Source organism: Myotis daubentonii, chromosome 14 (assembly GCF_963259705.1).
Source record: "Myotis daubentonii chromosome 14, mMyoDau2.1, whole genome shotgun sequence".
In the NCBI taxonomy this organism is placed as follows: Eukaryota; Metazoa; Chordata; class Mammalia; order Chiroptera; family Vespertilionidae; genus Myotis; species Myotis daubentonii.
The window spans coordinates 49,617,608-49,631,610 of record NC_081853.1 but is presented as its reverse complement, the minus strand read 5'-3'; the positions used below and the strand labels follow the sequence as shown (position 1 = coordinate 49,631,610).

At 41.3% G+C, this 14,003-nt stretch overlaps 1 protein-coding gene across 8 annotated transcripts in view; it reads right to left on the bottom strand.

Moving 5' to 3' along the window:
• GOLGA4 (golgin A4) overlaps positions 1 to 11,833 on the bottom strand; it is a 90,989-nt gene extending 79,156 nt beyond the window's left edge. For 3 of the 8 annotated variants that reach the window (XM_059664243.1, XM_059664244.1, XM_059664245.1), the window contains exons 1-2: positions 11,455 to 11,832; positions 3,200 to 3,289 (exon numbers count right to left, since the gene is read on the bottom strand). In XM_059664243.1, coding sequence (XP_059520226.1) covers positions 3,200 to 3,289; positions 11,455 to 11,526 — 162 coding nt within the window. In that variant the 5' untranslated portion in view covers positions 11,527 to 11,832. Of the gene's footprint in view, positions 1 to 3,199; positions 3,290 to 11,454 lie in introns of those variants that run through there. The other 5 variants (XM_059664246.1, XM_059664247.1, XM_059664248.1 and 2 more) reach the window with 3 other exon arrangements.
• Positions 11,834 to 14,003: the final 2,170 nt, after the last annotated feature.

Sequence of the window (14,003 nt, the reverse complement as noted above, 5' to 3'; positions counted from 1 at the left end):
GTTAAATGGCATTTAAATATATAAAATAAATATCAAAAATATAAGTCTTTGTTTTACTATGGTTGCAAATATCAAAAAATTTCTATATGTGACATGGCACCAGAGTTAAGTTAGGGTTTTTCAAAATGCTGACACGTCGAGCTCAAAAGGTTCACCATCACTGCTCTAGCATATAGCCCTAAATCTAACTCTGGCAGCATAGAACCCTTCCATCCTTCTTAACCAGAGTTCAAAGAGAAAATTAAGTCCTAATGCCTGTTTTAAGGCATCTGCTAGCATCCACTGTATATAATGAATTAATGTTTCTCCTATGAATTAATGTCTCCTAGTAGGGAAGGGACCCTAAAAAATTTAGTAGCTCAGGAAATATATATCTCTCTGCCTTGAAGAGGAGGTTCTGTTTCTGTCTTCCAAACATTGGTATATATATAGCTGCTAGTATCAGCATTTACTATTTTTTTAATATATTTTTATTGATTTCAGAGAGGAAGGGAGAAAGAGAGAGAGAGAGAAACATCAACGATGAGAGAGCATCATCAACTGGCTGCCTTCTGAACTCCCCTTGATGGAGCCCCCAACCCAGGCATGTGTCCTGACCAGGAATCGAATTGTGTGTGACCTCCTGGTTCACAGGTTGACACTCAACCACTGAGCCACGCCAGCTGGGCCGGATGCTATTTCTTGAGTTAGACTTATAACTCAAGAATTTGAGTACAAAATTTTTAGTATTAAAATTTAGAAATTAGAGATAAATTTTTTAAAAACTTTAAAACAAATAAAAACATAACCTATTGTAAAGAATGATCAAATATCCCTTTCAGAAAGGATTATTTTGTAAAAGATATATTCACTTAAAACATTTTAAAGCATTCTAGATAAATCCTTTTTTAAAATAGTAGTAATCAAGTTATTTTCAGGGTTTCAACTGTACTGTATGTAAATCAATAAACTACTATATTATCAACCAATATCCTGGGTATAAGAATGATACCATTAACACTGATGGTAAAAACAGTATTGGTACTGCAACTTTCATTCACATTGGTTACATCTATAAACTTAAACTAAGTTCAATACCATTAAACTTAAAATCATAAAGAAGTGCAAATTTGCAAATAATGCACAAAAAATGAGATCTCAAAGAAAACTATGCACACTTTATACTTTTTAAAAATATGTTTTTATTAATTATAGAATGAGAGGAAGGGAGTGGGATAGAGAGATAGAAACATCAATCAGCTGCCTCCTGCATGCCCCCTACTGGGATTCGAGCCTGCAACCCAGACATGTACCTTGACTGGGAATCGATCTGGTGACTTCTTGGTTCATGGGTCAATGCTCAACCACTGAACTACACTGACTGGGCCATACTTTATACTTTTATACATCTTTGTCAGATCATTTCAATATATGCACCAATATATGCACAGTATATATGTCATTAAGTTTTAATGCAAAAACTATATTATCAAGTGTTTATTTTGCTATCAACATATACTAAATAAAAGTTTTAAAATATTTGTTTTGAAGTAACCTTCAAGACAATTTGGAAATATCTTTCCAATTTTTAAATTTGCCTATGACCTAGCCATCCCATTCTTAGAAATCTATCCTACAGAATAATAGCATTATAAATGTGCATGTAAAATGCTCAGTACAGTACTACCTCTAATAACTAAGATATTCAAGAGAACAAAGTAAGCGCTATGGACTGAATGTTTGTTCCCCCAAAAATTGATAATTGAAGCCCTAATCCTCAATGTAATGGTAGAGCCTTTGGGAGGTAGGGATAGATGCAGTCAAAAATTCCTCATGATGGAAAAATGCCCTGGCCGGTTTGGCTCAGTTAATAGAGCGTCCACCTTGGGACTGAAGGTGGTCAAGGACACATGCCCAGGTTTCGGGCTCGATCCCCAGTAGGGGGCGTGCAGGAGGCACCCGATCAATGATTTTCTCGCATCACTGATGTTTTTATATCTCTCATTCTCTCCCTTCCTCTCTAAACTCAATAAAAAATAAATAAAAAAGAAAGAAAGAGACATAAGAGCTGCCCCTCTCCCAATTCTCCCACACCTCCACCTTTCCCTGGGTACATGCATCAAGGAAAGGTCATGCTAGGATATAATAATAAGATAGCTGTCTGCAAACCAGAAAGAGGGCCCTCACCACAGAATCTGCTGGCACCTTGATCTTGGACTACCCAGGGGCACGTGCAGGAGGCAACCAATCAATGTGTCTCTCTCACATCAATCTTTCTCTCTCCTCTTCCTCCCTTCCTTCTACTCTTTCTGAAAAGCAATGGAAAAAATATCCTCATGTAAGGATGGACAACAAAAACAAAACAAAAAAAACATACAATAGAAAGTACACGTAAGTGGTACTATAAAGAGAAGGAAAGAAGCAAATACCAAAAAGTCAGTAATCTTTTTGGGGGAAAGCACTGTAGCTGACACTGTCCTTTTCTAGACCTGAGGGGTAGTTACATGGGGATTTACTTTGTAATAATTCATTGATTTGTGCATTTATGATTTACCTTTTCTGTTATCTGTGTCAAACTTCACAAAATGTTAAAAGGTTGAAAAAAATCTAAGCTGAGCTATGGCGCTAGGTGCAAGTCACATGGAATGAGTAAAGTTACTTTCATAGTTTCCAATCACTAGCTTGAAACTATAGGACTCTTCCCCATATAATGCAATTGAACGAATTGTTATCAAATTATTCTAAAAACTTCAAATATTAAATTTAGAGCATATTACACTCTCTAATTAAGATTCTCAAAAGAAAAAAAAGATTCTCAAAGAAAACACACTTTACAAAAATCTAACTACTATTTGAAAAAAAGAATACCACCCGGCTGATGTGGGTCAGTGGTTGAGCACTGACCCAGGAACCAAGAGGTCACCAATTCGATTCCTGGTCAGGGCACATGCCCCAGTTGTGGGCTTAATGCCCAGTGGGGGCCATGCAGGAGGCAGCCAATCAATGACTTCCTCTCTCATCAATGTTTCTATCTCTCTATCCCTCTCCCTTCCTCTCTCTCTAAAAATCAATAAAAATATATTTTTAAAAAATAAAAAAGAATATGCCTCAGAATTAAAAATTGAACTGTCAAAATAATTTTGTTATCAACAGTAGCATTACATTTTAAATTAATCAGCTTCTTGTGAGAGGTTTATTAAAGAAGAAACTTAAGACTTACCTCTCTATTGGGTGTACCTTCATCACATTGCTCTGTAAATGAAGACGTCCTGCTCCTGGTTCCTGTTGGTGTTGAAGAATTGGAGGAAGCCTAGATTTAACAATTATTGCACAAATTAGAAAGACATTGACTGGTACACTATGTGCTGAGTAGTCATTCTCTCAATCCACGATCAAAGAACCCAGGAAAAGGAAAAGAGCAAAAACATGAAAACAGGAAAGGATAACTAACACATATCAACTAAGAAACCCAGGCTACCTACTGGGTCCTTGGTCTGACTCCGCTAGCAACTAGAATTATGATCTTAGCTAAATTAACTTTTTCAGGGATATATGTACTCATCTGTAAAATAAGGTTGTGATGGTAAAATAAGATGGTAGTATTAAAGGAAACTAAAACCAGTTGAGGAGTATATGAATACTCTCTGTATTATCTTTGCAACTTTCCTGTAAGTTAAAATTATTCCAAAACAAAAGGTTCATTTAGCCCTGGCCCATGTGGCTCAGCTGGTTGGGAGTTGTCCGGTGCACCAGGAGGTTGTCAGTTAGATCTCCAGTCAGGGCACATGCCCCATTGTGGGCTCCATCCCCGGTGCCAGTGCCGGGTCGGGGGCATACAGGAGGCAGCCCATATTTCACTCTCTCCGTCTCCCTTCCTCTCTCTCTCTTTAAAAATCAATAAAATTATTCTTTAAAAAAAGAAAAGTTCATTAAAAAAAAATTAGATTGTCAATTCCATCTTTAAAGTGCCTTCCAGGTCTAATATGCAATACTATGAAATGCACAGGTAAGCATTTCTCTGGTAAAGGTCCTTGCTTTGGGCCTACCTTACACACCACAGCTAGATACTGAGAGGCCAGTCCATTTATTTTTTTTCACTAACTAAAAATTTATTTTTTTATTTTTTTATCATTATTGTTGAAATGATTACATGCCCTCTATTTCCCCAATTGACCTCTTCTACTCTGTCACCCCACCCCAGGCCTTCATCATCCTACTGACAGTGCCCCAAGAGCCTGTATATGCATACAAGTTCTTTATCTGATCTCTTCCCACCTACCCGCCCTCCCCTGCTTTCCTTATGAGGTTCCACAGTCTGTTCTGTGCTTCAATGTCTCTGCTCAGAATGTCCACAAGAAGGTACTATTGCAACTCCAAATTAATTTCTATAATAAAAGCATAATATGCTAATTAGACCATATGTCCTTCCAGACGACCTTCCAAACGAAGCTGTACCAGCGGAGCCAAAGTAGAGGCAGCTGCCGCCGCCGTGGTGGGGGCTGAGACCTTTGCACAAATTTCGTGCATCGGGCCTCTAGTACAAAATAATACTGAATGTAAACAGTGATTGCAAGATAAAATTTTAAAATAAGTAAATTTTTTTAAAAGACAGGTGTCCAATAAATGCTGTTGGGACAAATGACCATCTATATGACGGGAGAGAGACACCAATCAGATCCTCACTATATTTTTGAGGGCTATGTGTCCTCATCTATAGAATATTAAGCTATATTAAAGCTTTAAATGATCTTTAAAGATTAAAATATAAAAGAATATATGTGAGTATATTTCTATAATCTCTGAATAGGACAAAGATTTTTATGTCAAAAGCAGAAATCAAAAGGAACAGTTTAATTGGGAGGAGTGGGAAACTATAAAAAAAAATGACAAAAATTTAATATCCTTTTTTCCCCTAAACAGCTCTTATAACTCCCTAAGTTAAAACTCAGAAAACCACTGACCCAGTCTTCTTTGCATAGAGGGCAGGTGATCTGGGCCAGGCTCCACCGAAAAACACACCCACATGAGTCATAAGTGAGTGATGTGAGGAAATAAACATTCAAAACTAAAGTTCACCAGCTGAAGAGTATGGGGACGGCTTCATGTAGTTGTACACAGGAGCTGTGCAGTGGAAGACTCAATGCTGCTGCCCAGCTGAGGCAGCTGCAACATTCTTCTTAGTGCAGTCCCCACGTACAGCTGGACACAGCAATCAGCCCAGACTTTCAGGCCATCCTGGAAATCTGTAAGCTACCAAATATTCTTTAATAAATTCCTTTCTGCTTAACTAGCTTACAACTTTTATTCCGACACACACACTTTCTAAAAGATGAACCACAACAAAATCAACAAGTGATAGATGAAATTAGCTATATGCAGAAGTTACCTTAAGAAATAAGATATCCTTTCCCAGGATAAAAACTGAAACAGTAACATCTTAACATTTTAAACAAGAAAATGTTTGGATGTGAAATGAAGCTAAAGCCTAACCAATGTCTTAAATGTCTAGAAAATGTATGACTAGAAATCAAGATTGTGCTTAGAAAATGGGAATGGAAAGCAGTCACTGGATAGTGTTTATCCAGGACTAAGACTAAAATGAAAATGTTCAGAGCACTTCAGAAATAGTTTTCACTGAAATTGAGAGAAATTCAATAAATCCTTCCTACACCCAGAGCCATAAATTTCAAATCATGCCCACTTCAAAGGCTATAGATACTTCAAAGGCTGCCACTATGAGAGGGAGGAGCTCCATTTCTATCTACTTTTAAATGGTCATATCTAATATCTCCTTTAATAAAAGGGCCACTGAGGGGGGAGACAAAAAGAGAGGAAAATAACTAGAAAATTACTACAAGACTAGAAGGAATAGCTCTTAATTTCTCTGCTGTGATTCCATCATCTCCAAGTAATCTTTGCCTTAATAATTCAGCTTTCCAATTGCCCAGGTGCCAGAAAGGGCTACTCCAGACAGTGACCTCCCAATCACTGGAAAAGTATACCACCACTGTGAGTTTTAAAAAATTGGCACTAATACCTTAACTAATAAAGAATTTTTTTAAAAAAATTGGCACTATGTCTTTTTACCATGGCCACATGTGAGCCTAATCAGTAACTGAGAGCCTCTTCAGCTCTGGATAAACTAGCAAAATCAAATGTTGGGGTTTATAAATTTGAAGACAAGGCTCTAAAATACACTAGCCTCAGAAAAGTAGTACCACCTGGCAAAGTTTGGCCTGATAACTTGTAAGTCTTCCTCTGGAGTTGCAAGAGTACAGATCACATGAAGGAATGGATGTGACTACAAAGTATAAAACATGCATGAAAAACTAACTGTACTTGAGCATTTATCCCAAGGTCCTGGATCCTTAATGGGTTATCCTCACTTCAAAATATAAAAGGATTTAGATTCGTTCAAAATAAATTTGGTCTAATTAGTTTTTATAACCATGAGAAATTTGACCACAGATTTCTAGGCTATTTGTCAAGAAGCCTGATGGTTATATACAAGCTCACAATTAATATTTTTATTGCCAACTGACTATTATTATTATTATAACTAAGGCCCCAACTTCAGTATAAGAAAAACCATTTTAGTCTGCAGTACGTAGAATTCTAAGATGATCCCAAATGGCCCTTGCCTTGTGAGTCTGATGAGATATCATTCCCCTGATTATCTGACCCTACATAGCAAAAGGGATTTTGTAGGTATATTTAAGGTTATCAATCAGTTGACTTTGAATTAATTAAAAGAAGAGTATCTTGATGGGCCCAACCTAATCACACAAACCCTTCAAGTATGAGTCCAGAATGCAAAGGCAGAGGCAGAAAGCAGAGAGATGCAATCCTGCTGTCCTGGAGAAAGCAAATGCCTATGGGAGCCAAATGGCAAGGAACTTTGGGCAGCTCTTAGCAACTGAAAGTGGTCCCCTTCAACAACCAGCAAGAAATAAGGACCTCAGTCCTACAACCACAAAGGACTAAATTCTACCACAACCATCTGAGCATGGAAGAGGACCCGAAACTCCAGATGAGAACACAGTCTGGACGACACCCTGATTTAGCCTTGTGAGATCCAGAGAACCCGGTCAGACTATGCCAGACTTCTGACATACAGAATGTGAAATAATAACTGGGTTATTAGACACTATGGTTGTAGTAATTTGTTGAGCAACATTAGAAAACTAATAGTCACCTTTAGAAATAATAAGGCTTAAATGCCTTGTCAGTATATACTATGACTTTTCATGATCCATCAAGACTCTACTCAGATGTCACCATGACTGACCCTTTCCCAAAATGCCTTCTTACTAGTATACGCTGCCACAACAGCCTGTGAACACTACCACCATGCTAGAAGTACATGTCCCTCAATCCCATGGTAGAGAAACTACATCTATCCTTCAAGGCAAATGTAACACCCAGCATAGCACCTTAGCAGGCTCTAGTAAATAACTAAGTGCTCTATAATTACAAAAGCTTCCAAATACTTATCTCTTTTGATCCTCACAACCAATCTGAAAGGTAAGTGGGGCAGATAGTATCTCATCCCCAATTCCTGACGAGAAAATAAGAAGTCAGAATGCTTATGTGGCTTGTCCAGGGTGCATACTGCAAGATCTGGGTTAGCACACAGGTCTTCTGATACCCTTATCCACTTCCCCAGTATTCTTTAGAACAGTTTCTCAATTTTTCCCCCCCTGGGACTCACAGTTAAAATTTTTAACAAATTAAAAAGAAACCACACAGACACCTCTAAAACAAAAGTTTTATAGAACCTTAATCTTTATGATATAAGATGCCATATTTTCTGACCTAATTTATTCCTTCATTAAAATAGAAAAAAGCTAATCCCAACCCACTTGAACTGCTTTTACCTTTTTTTAAAAAGGATATACCAAAAAATTTCTCCAGAAATACTAAGATTCAGCCCGGCCAGCATGGCTCTCAGTGGTTGAGCATCAACCTATGAACCAGTAGGTCACGGTTCCATTAGTTCAGGGCACATGCCTGGGTTGCAAGCAATCCCCAGCAGGGACGGTGTGCAGGAGGCAGCCAATCGATGATTCTCTCTCATCACTGATGTTTCTATCTCTCCCTCTCCCTTCCTCTCTGAAATCAATTTTTAAAAAGTGTGTTTTTTTAAGTAAAATAATAAAAATAAAAAAACTAGAAATTTTCTAAAATCAAGGAGAAAAGAGAATATTCAAAGATCTGTTTAACTAACAATGAATAAAGGTTTGGAATTAGACACAGATTAGGGAGAAATACATTCAACCCCACCTGAGGGAAAATTTTCAACCTAGACCAGTAACAAATAAATCCTCTTGAGTGGAAAAAAAGGCCTTTCACACCCTATTAAATTCTTGAGGGCATGGTGCCTTCAACACAAAATAATTTATAGCCAAAAATGAAGAAATGATAATATACAAATTCAAGAGTCTTTGCTTAAGAAAACAACAATTTGTGTAATCTGCTGCAAAAGGACTGTCATCAAAAAAGGTTTTTTGTTTTCTTTTTCAATTCATGCATGCAATAAATTCTTAACTCTAAAAACAATAATCCAGAACTACTCATCTTAAAGGGTTCTGAATAGATAAAAATCTGAGACCAGAACAGAATCCAATTTCTATCAGTAGTTGATCAGTAATGATTTCCTTTTGCAATTTGGAGATTATATATATTATCAAATGGGAATGTTTTCATCTTTTGTACACAAAATGATTTTATTTGATCCTGATGCACCATCTCATCAGAGGCAGCAATCTATGGAAACTGGAAACTCTAACATGTTAGCTTGTAACTAGCTTTTTTACTACTATTCTAAAAACAACCTCTTTTTACTACAGCATAAAACCAATTAATTTTCATGAAGAAAAACTAACATTACAAATAAGAAAAAGAATACTTATCTTACCAGCACCTTTGCGCATATCCTTCCTAAACTATTGTCACTGTTTGTATGTAAATATACTTATATACATACTTTTCCCCACAAAACTGGGATCATATGTTGTTGTTTTTTTTAATCCTCACCTGAGGATATTTTCCATTGATTTTTAAAGAGAGTTTAAAGAGAGGTAAAGACAGAGAGGAATATCATCGATTGGATGCTTCCTGCAGGAGCCCAAACCAGGGCTTGGGCTGGGAGGAGCCTGCAACCAAGGTATGTGCCCTTAATGGAAATTGAACCCAGGACTCTTTGGTCCACAGGGAGACACTCTATCCACTGAGCCAAACCAGCTAGGGCAGGGGTGGGCAAACTTTTTGACTCGAGGGCCACAATGGGTTCTTAAACTGGACGGAAGGGCCGGAACAAAAGCATGGATGGAGTGTTTGTATGAACTAATACAAATTCAAAGTAAACATCATTACATAAAAGGGTACGGTCTTTTTTTTTTTTTTTTTTTTTTAGTTTTATTCATTTCAAACGGGCCGAATCCGGCCCGTGGGCCGTAGTTTGCCCACGGCTGAGCTAGGGCCATATGTTGATCTTTAATCTGTCTCTTAAAACAAGTATCTCTGCATGTTAATACTTTTCTGTAGGCTCTCACACTAGCTGTGTGATATAGGGCAACTTACCTCTTTGGGTCTCACTCCTTCATCTATAAAAGATTATCTTCCTCATAGGTTTATGAATTAAATAAAATAATCCGTGTAGCCAAAACCGGTTTGGCTCAGTGGATAGAGCGTCAGCCTGCGGACTGAAAGGTCCCAGGTTCGATTCCGGTCAAGGGCATGTACCTGGGTTGCGGGCACATCCCCAGTAGGGAGTGTGCAGGAGGCAGCTGATCGATGTTCCTCTCTCATCGATGTTTCTAACTAGGGATGTGCCGGAGGCAGCTGATCGATGTTCCTCTCTCATCGATGTTTCAAACTTTCTATCTCTCTCCCTTCCTCTCTGTGAAAAATCAATAAAATATATTTTAAAAAAAAATAATCCGTGTAAAATAGTAAACAAAATGCTTGGCACATAGTAAGAACCCAATAAATGTAGGTATTTTTAAAGGCTGCATAATTGACTGATACAACTTTCTATTTCTATTGAACAGTTTCAGCCAATTTTTACGTATTAAAAAACTGAAATGAAAATCCATGTGGCTAAATCTTTAGCCCATCCTAAATTTTCTTGGACTAAATTTCTAGAGATGGAATCTTGGATCAATGATATTTTACACTTTCCCAAATGTAAACACCTCGTGACAGTCACTAACATGACCACTTCCCTACATTCTTCATTGTTTCTTAGGTAACTGTGTTTTGTAAAGTCAGAAAAGCCCGCAGTACATGGTACTACTTAAATTTTAGTCACCATGTACATTTTACATGAGAATGAACAAGCCGTCACTGTCCTGCTGGCCTGTTCCAATGTATTTCAAGCACTGTTTTACCCTAGACAAGCCTTAAATTTGAGAGAACATCAACTTCATAGTTCAGAACAAACTCAATGCAATACGTCGTAGTGCCTAGTTGTTTGATTTCACAGCTGTTAGCTACATAAGATAAATGTTATACGTGTATTATAAATGCCGAATTAGTCAAAACTCAGTCTTCCTTGCAAAAATTAAAATTGAGAGAGAAATCTGCTCCATCTGTTGAGCTTCAGAAAGGCTGGGGAGAAATCTTAGCAGAAGCGGCTCATCTTCACTGTGGAGACCAGGTTCCATTGGTGCTAAGGAGATGGTTCCTTTCGATTAACACGCCCCCCTTTTCCGGGAAGCTGTCACCTCAAACCGAAGCCACAGCCTTCGTGAAAAATAAACGTAACAAGACGCTGGAAGCAGCAGCAGCAGCAGCAGCAGCCAGGCGGTGGCCAGGCACCAGCCCGGCCGGCCTCCGGGTCAGCCCCTCCGCCCGCCCGGGATCCACCAAGTTATGCGAAGTGACTAACTCGTGACCGCACCGGGCGCTGGAGCCTGGCCACGCCGCCAGCTCGCTCGGGTCCCGGCGCTCCTGCAAGCAGCCTGGCCCGGAGTGGCCGGACCCCTGGCCCTCACCCCGGCCCCGGGCGGGGAATCGCACTTCCATCTCGGGTCAGGAGTCCTGCGGGATCCCGGCCCCTCGGAGAGGGGCCTTCTGCCCAGAGGTCAGCGACGGCAAAGGGGCCAGGGTTTCCCACGCCGCCCTCGCCCCTGCGACGGGTCTCGGCTGGGTGGGGGCACCTTGGAGATGGGTCCAAACTCCTGCAAGTCCAGAGCCCCTCTCGCTTATTCTCAGGCCGGGGGCGGGCATGGGGGACGGGAGGGGGGGTAACTCTAACAGAGGTCAGCGATCGGGACGGATCCGGTCACCCCTACCCACTCTCCTGAACGGAGACCCGGGTCAGGAATCATTCCCAGTCCCGGAGGGGAGCGGGGGGGGGGGGGGGGCATCCTCGGGTTAGAGGTCAAGGGTCACAGAAGAACCTCGCCTCCTGTCAGCCCGGAGCCGGTGTCGAGGGGTATGCGCGCGGGGGGAGCGAGGCAGCCATAGTACCTGAGTGGAGGCCAGCGCCTGCTGGGACTGCTGCTGCTCCTCGCTGACCTTTTGCTTCAGTTTCTTGAACATGGCGCAGCGTGGGGGGTGGTCCTGAGTGTGAATGAGACCTGAGGGGCGAGTGCCCGGGAAGACCCAGCCGCGGCAGCGACGCGGGCTTCTCTACACGCGGGACCGCGGGGGCCGGGCCTGGCCGCCTACTCCCAGGGCTCGGGGCCGGTTCGGACTCTCGTCCTGCGGGTGTTGGCGTCGCCGCCGCCGCGTGTCTTTCTTCTGGGTGCCCCTGGCTGGCCTCGGCCCCCCATGCAGCCCCGACAGCGGCGGCGGCGGCGGCGGCGACAACGGCAGCAGGTGAACTGGGTGCCCAAGGCGCCTGCGCGGCCGACGTGGAGCTCGCCCGGGGAGCGTGTACGGAGCGCCGTAGGGGACAAGCACAGGCGCGCTCGGGTGTCGCTCCGAACGCGGGAGCGTGTTCGCGGGAGAACCCGGGTTCGGTGCGGCCACCGCCAGTGCGCGTGGAGATGCGCTCCGAGCCGGGCCAGGACGCGCACCGGGTTGGGCGGAGCGGGCGCTACTTCTGTCCTTGAGCGGGGCTGGCGGGCCCGCTGCTGCGAACCACGCGTGTGAGCGTTGAGGTGGGAGAGGGGCGATCGGGGAACCAGCTGCGGGCTCTGAAGGACAGTGCACTTGTGTTCCGTATTCATGGTTAGGATTTTGTGTCTTCGGTGCCTAGTACTCCTCCTGTTCCCCAGAAAACTATATTCTGCAAACACTGAATTTCACTGTGTAAGGAAGTCTTAAACAAAAATTTAAAACCTGAGGTTCAGAGAAGTTAAGAATCTCACTGAAAGTAGCACAGCTTGGACATAGTAGAGGCAGCATTTGAACCCAGAACCTTCGCGGCTTTAGAGCCCATAGCCACCCCACCACCACACTGCCTCTGGGTCCCTTACTGCAGAGGCAGAGACTCGCATTAACATTGTTACTCTCCGCTCCCAAACGATCTACCGATTGATAGCACTGATTCTTTCTTGATTGCAAAAAAAAATATATGTATTTTATTTTCTACCTATATAATCAGAGGGTTATCCTCAAATGTGGAAGTGCTACAGCTGTGTTGTTCATATGCCAGGTTTGCCAACATTTGTATAGGATGGGACACACATACACTTGGGCTGTAGCAAGTACCAGAGATCCAGAATAGATAGAAATATTTGTATTACTACATACACTGTGTTAATGTACTTCATTAGAACACTTTAAAACATATTATGTTTTTGTATTTACTTTTGCAAAAGAACACACTATGGCATATAAATTAAAGTTATAAAACCATTGGAAACCTCCCATGAAAGAGAGATCTGCACATCAGTGCCTAAACTTAGATGATGACTCTCCCAGGAGTTTAGCCAATTTTTCAGCCTGAGGCTTTTTTTTTTTTTTTTGCCTTCTGTTAACAGGTTTATTTTTTTTATTGCTTAAAATATTACAAAGAGAAGTACATTTGTCTCCTTTTTTTCCCCCTTGACCTTCCCCTAGCCTCCCCTACCCCCAGTGTCTTGTGTCCATTGGTTATGCTTATATGCATGCATACAAGTCCTTTGGTTGATCTCTTACCACCACCCCCCAACCCTCCCCAGGCTTCCCACTGTAGTTTGACAGTCTGTTTAATGCTGCTCTGCCTCTGTATCTATTTTTGTTCATCAGTTTACAATGGTCTTTAAATAATTTTTTATATCTTTGTATATATATAATTGATTTCAGAGAGGGAGAGAGAGAGATAGAAACATCAATGATGACAGAGAATCATTTATTGGCTGCCTCCTACATGCCTCCCACTGGGGATCGAGCCCACAACCCAGGCATGTGCTCTTAACTGGAATCAAACCTGGAACCCTTCATTCCACAGGCCCACGCTCTATCCACTGAGCCAAACCAGCTAGAGGTCTATCTTTGTTTTCTATTGAATACCCCTTGTAAGCAGAAAGTAAGCAAACGAGGGGAAAGTGAGGGGCTGCATTATTATTGCTATTGCCCATGTTACGCACAAAGAAAAAGAGCAAAAAATGACTCCCAGAGTCATCTGATCCGTGGCAGAACTGGAAACCAACCTCAGGCCTTCTTACCCTTTTCCTGGCCTCCAACTGAAATATATTTAACACTCCCTTCTCTCCTGAGACACGCCCTGCTTAATTTTTTAACAGTTTTATGATTGTTTACATGACAAGCCTAGGGCTGTTTACACAGCTGATGACAACAGTTTAATGAGAAAAATCATTTGAAGGGAAAACCCAACACTGGGCTGAGAAAAAAAAAATCTAATTTCAAGAATGAGGCTTCTGGAAAACTACAGGGTTGATGAAATGGAGGAAGAAGGTGTCAAATTCCTTGCTCCTTACTAAGGACTTGATAATCAGATTCCTGAATAAACAAACATTTGAATAGAGTGTTTGTGTTGTTAAAAAATAAAACAAAACAGCACTTGCCTCATATTCAAGATGTGTGGGTGGGTTCCCCCAAAGTGGAAAGACTGGGTAGTGGAATGAATA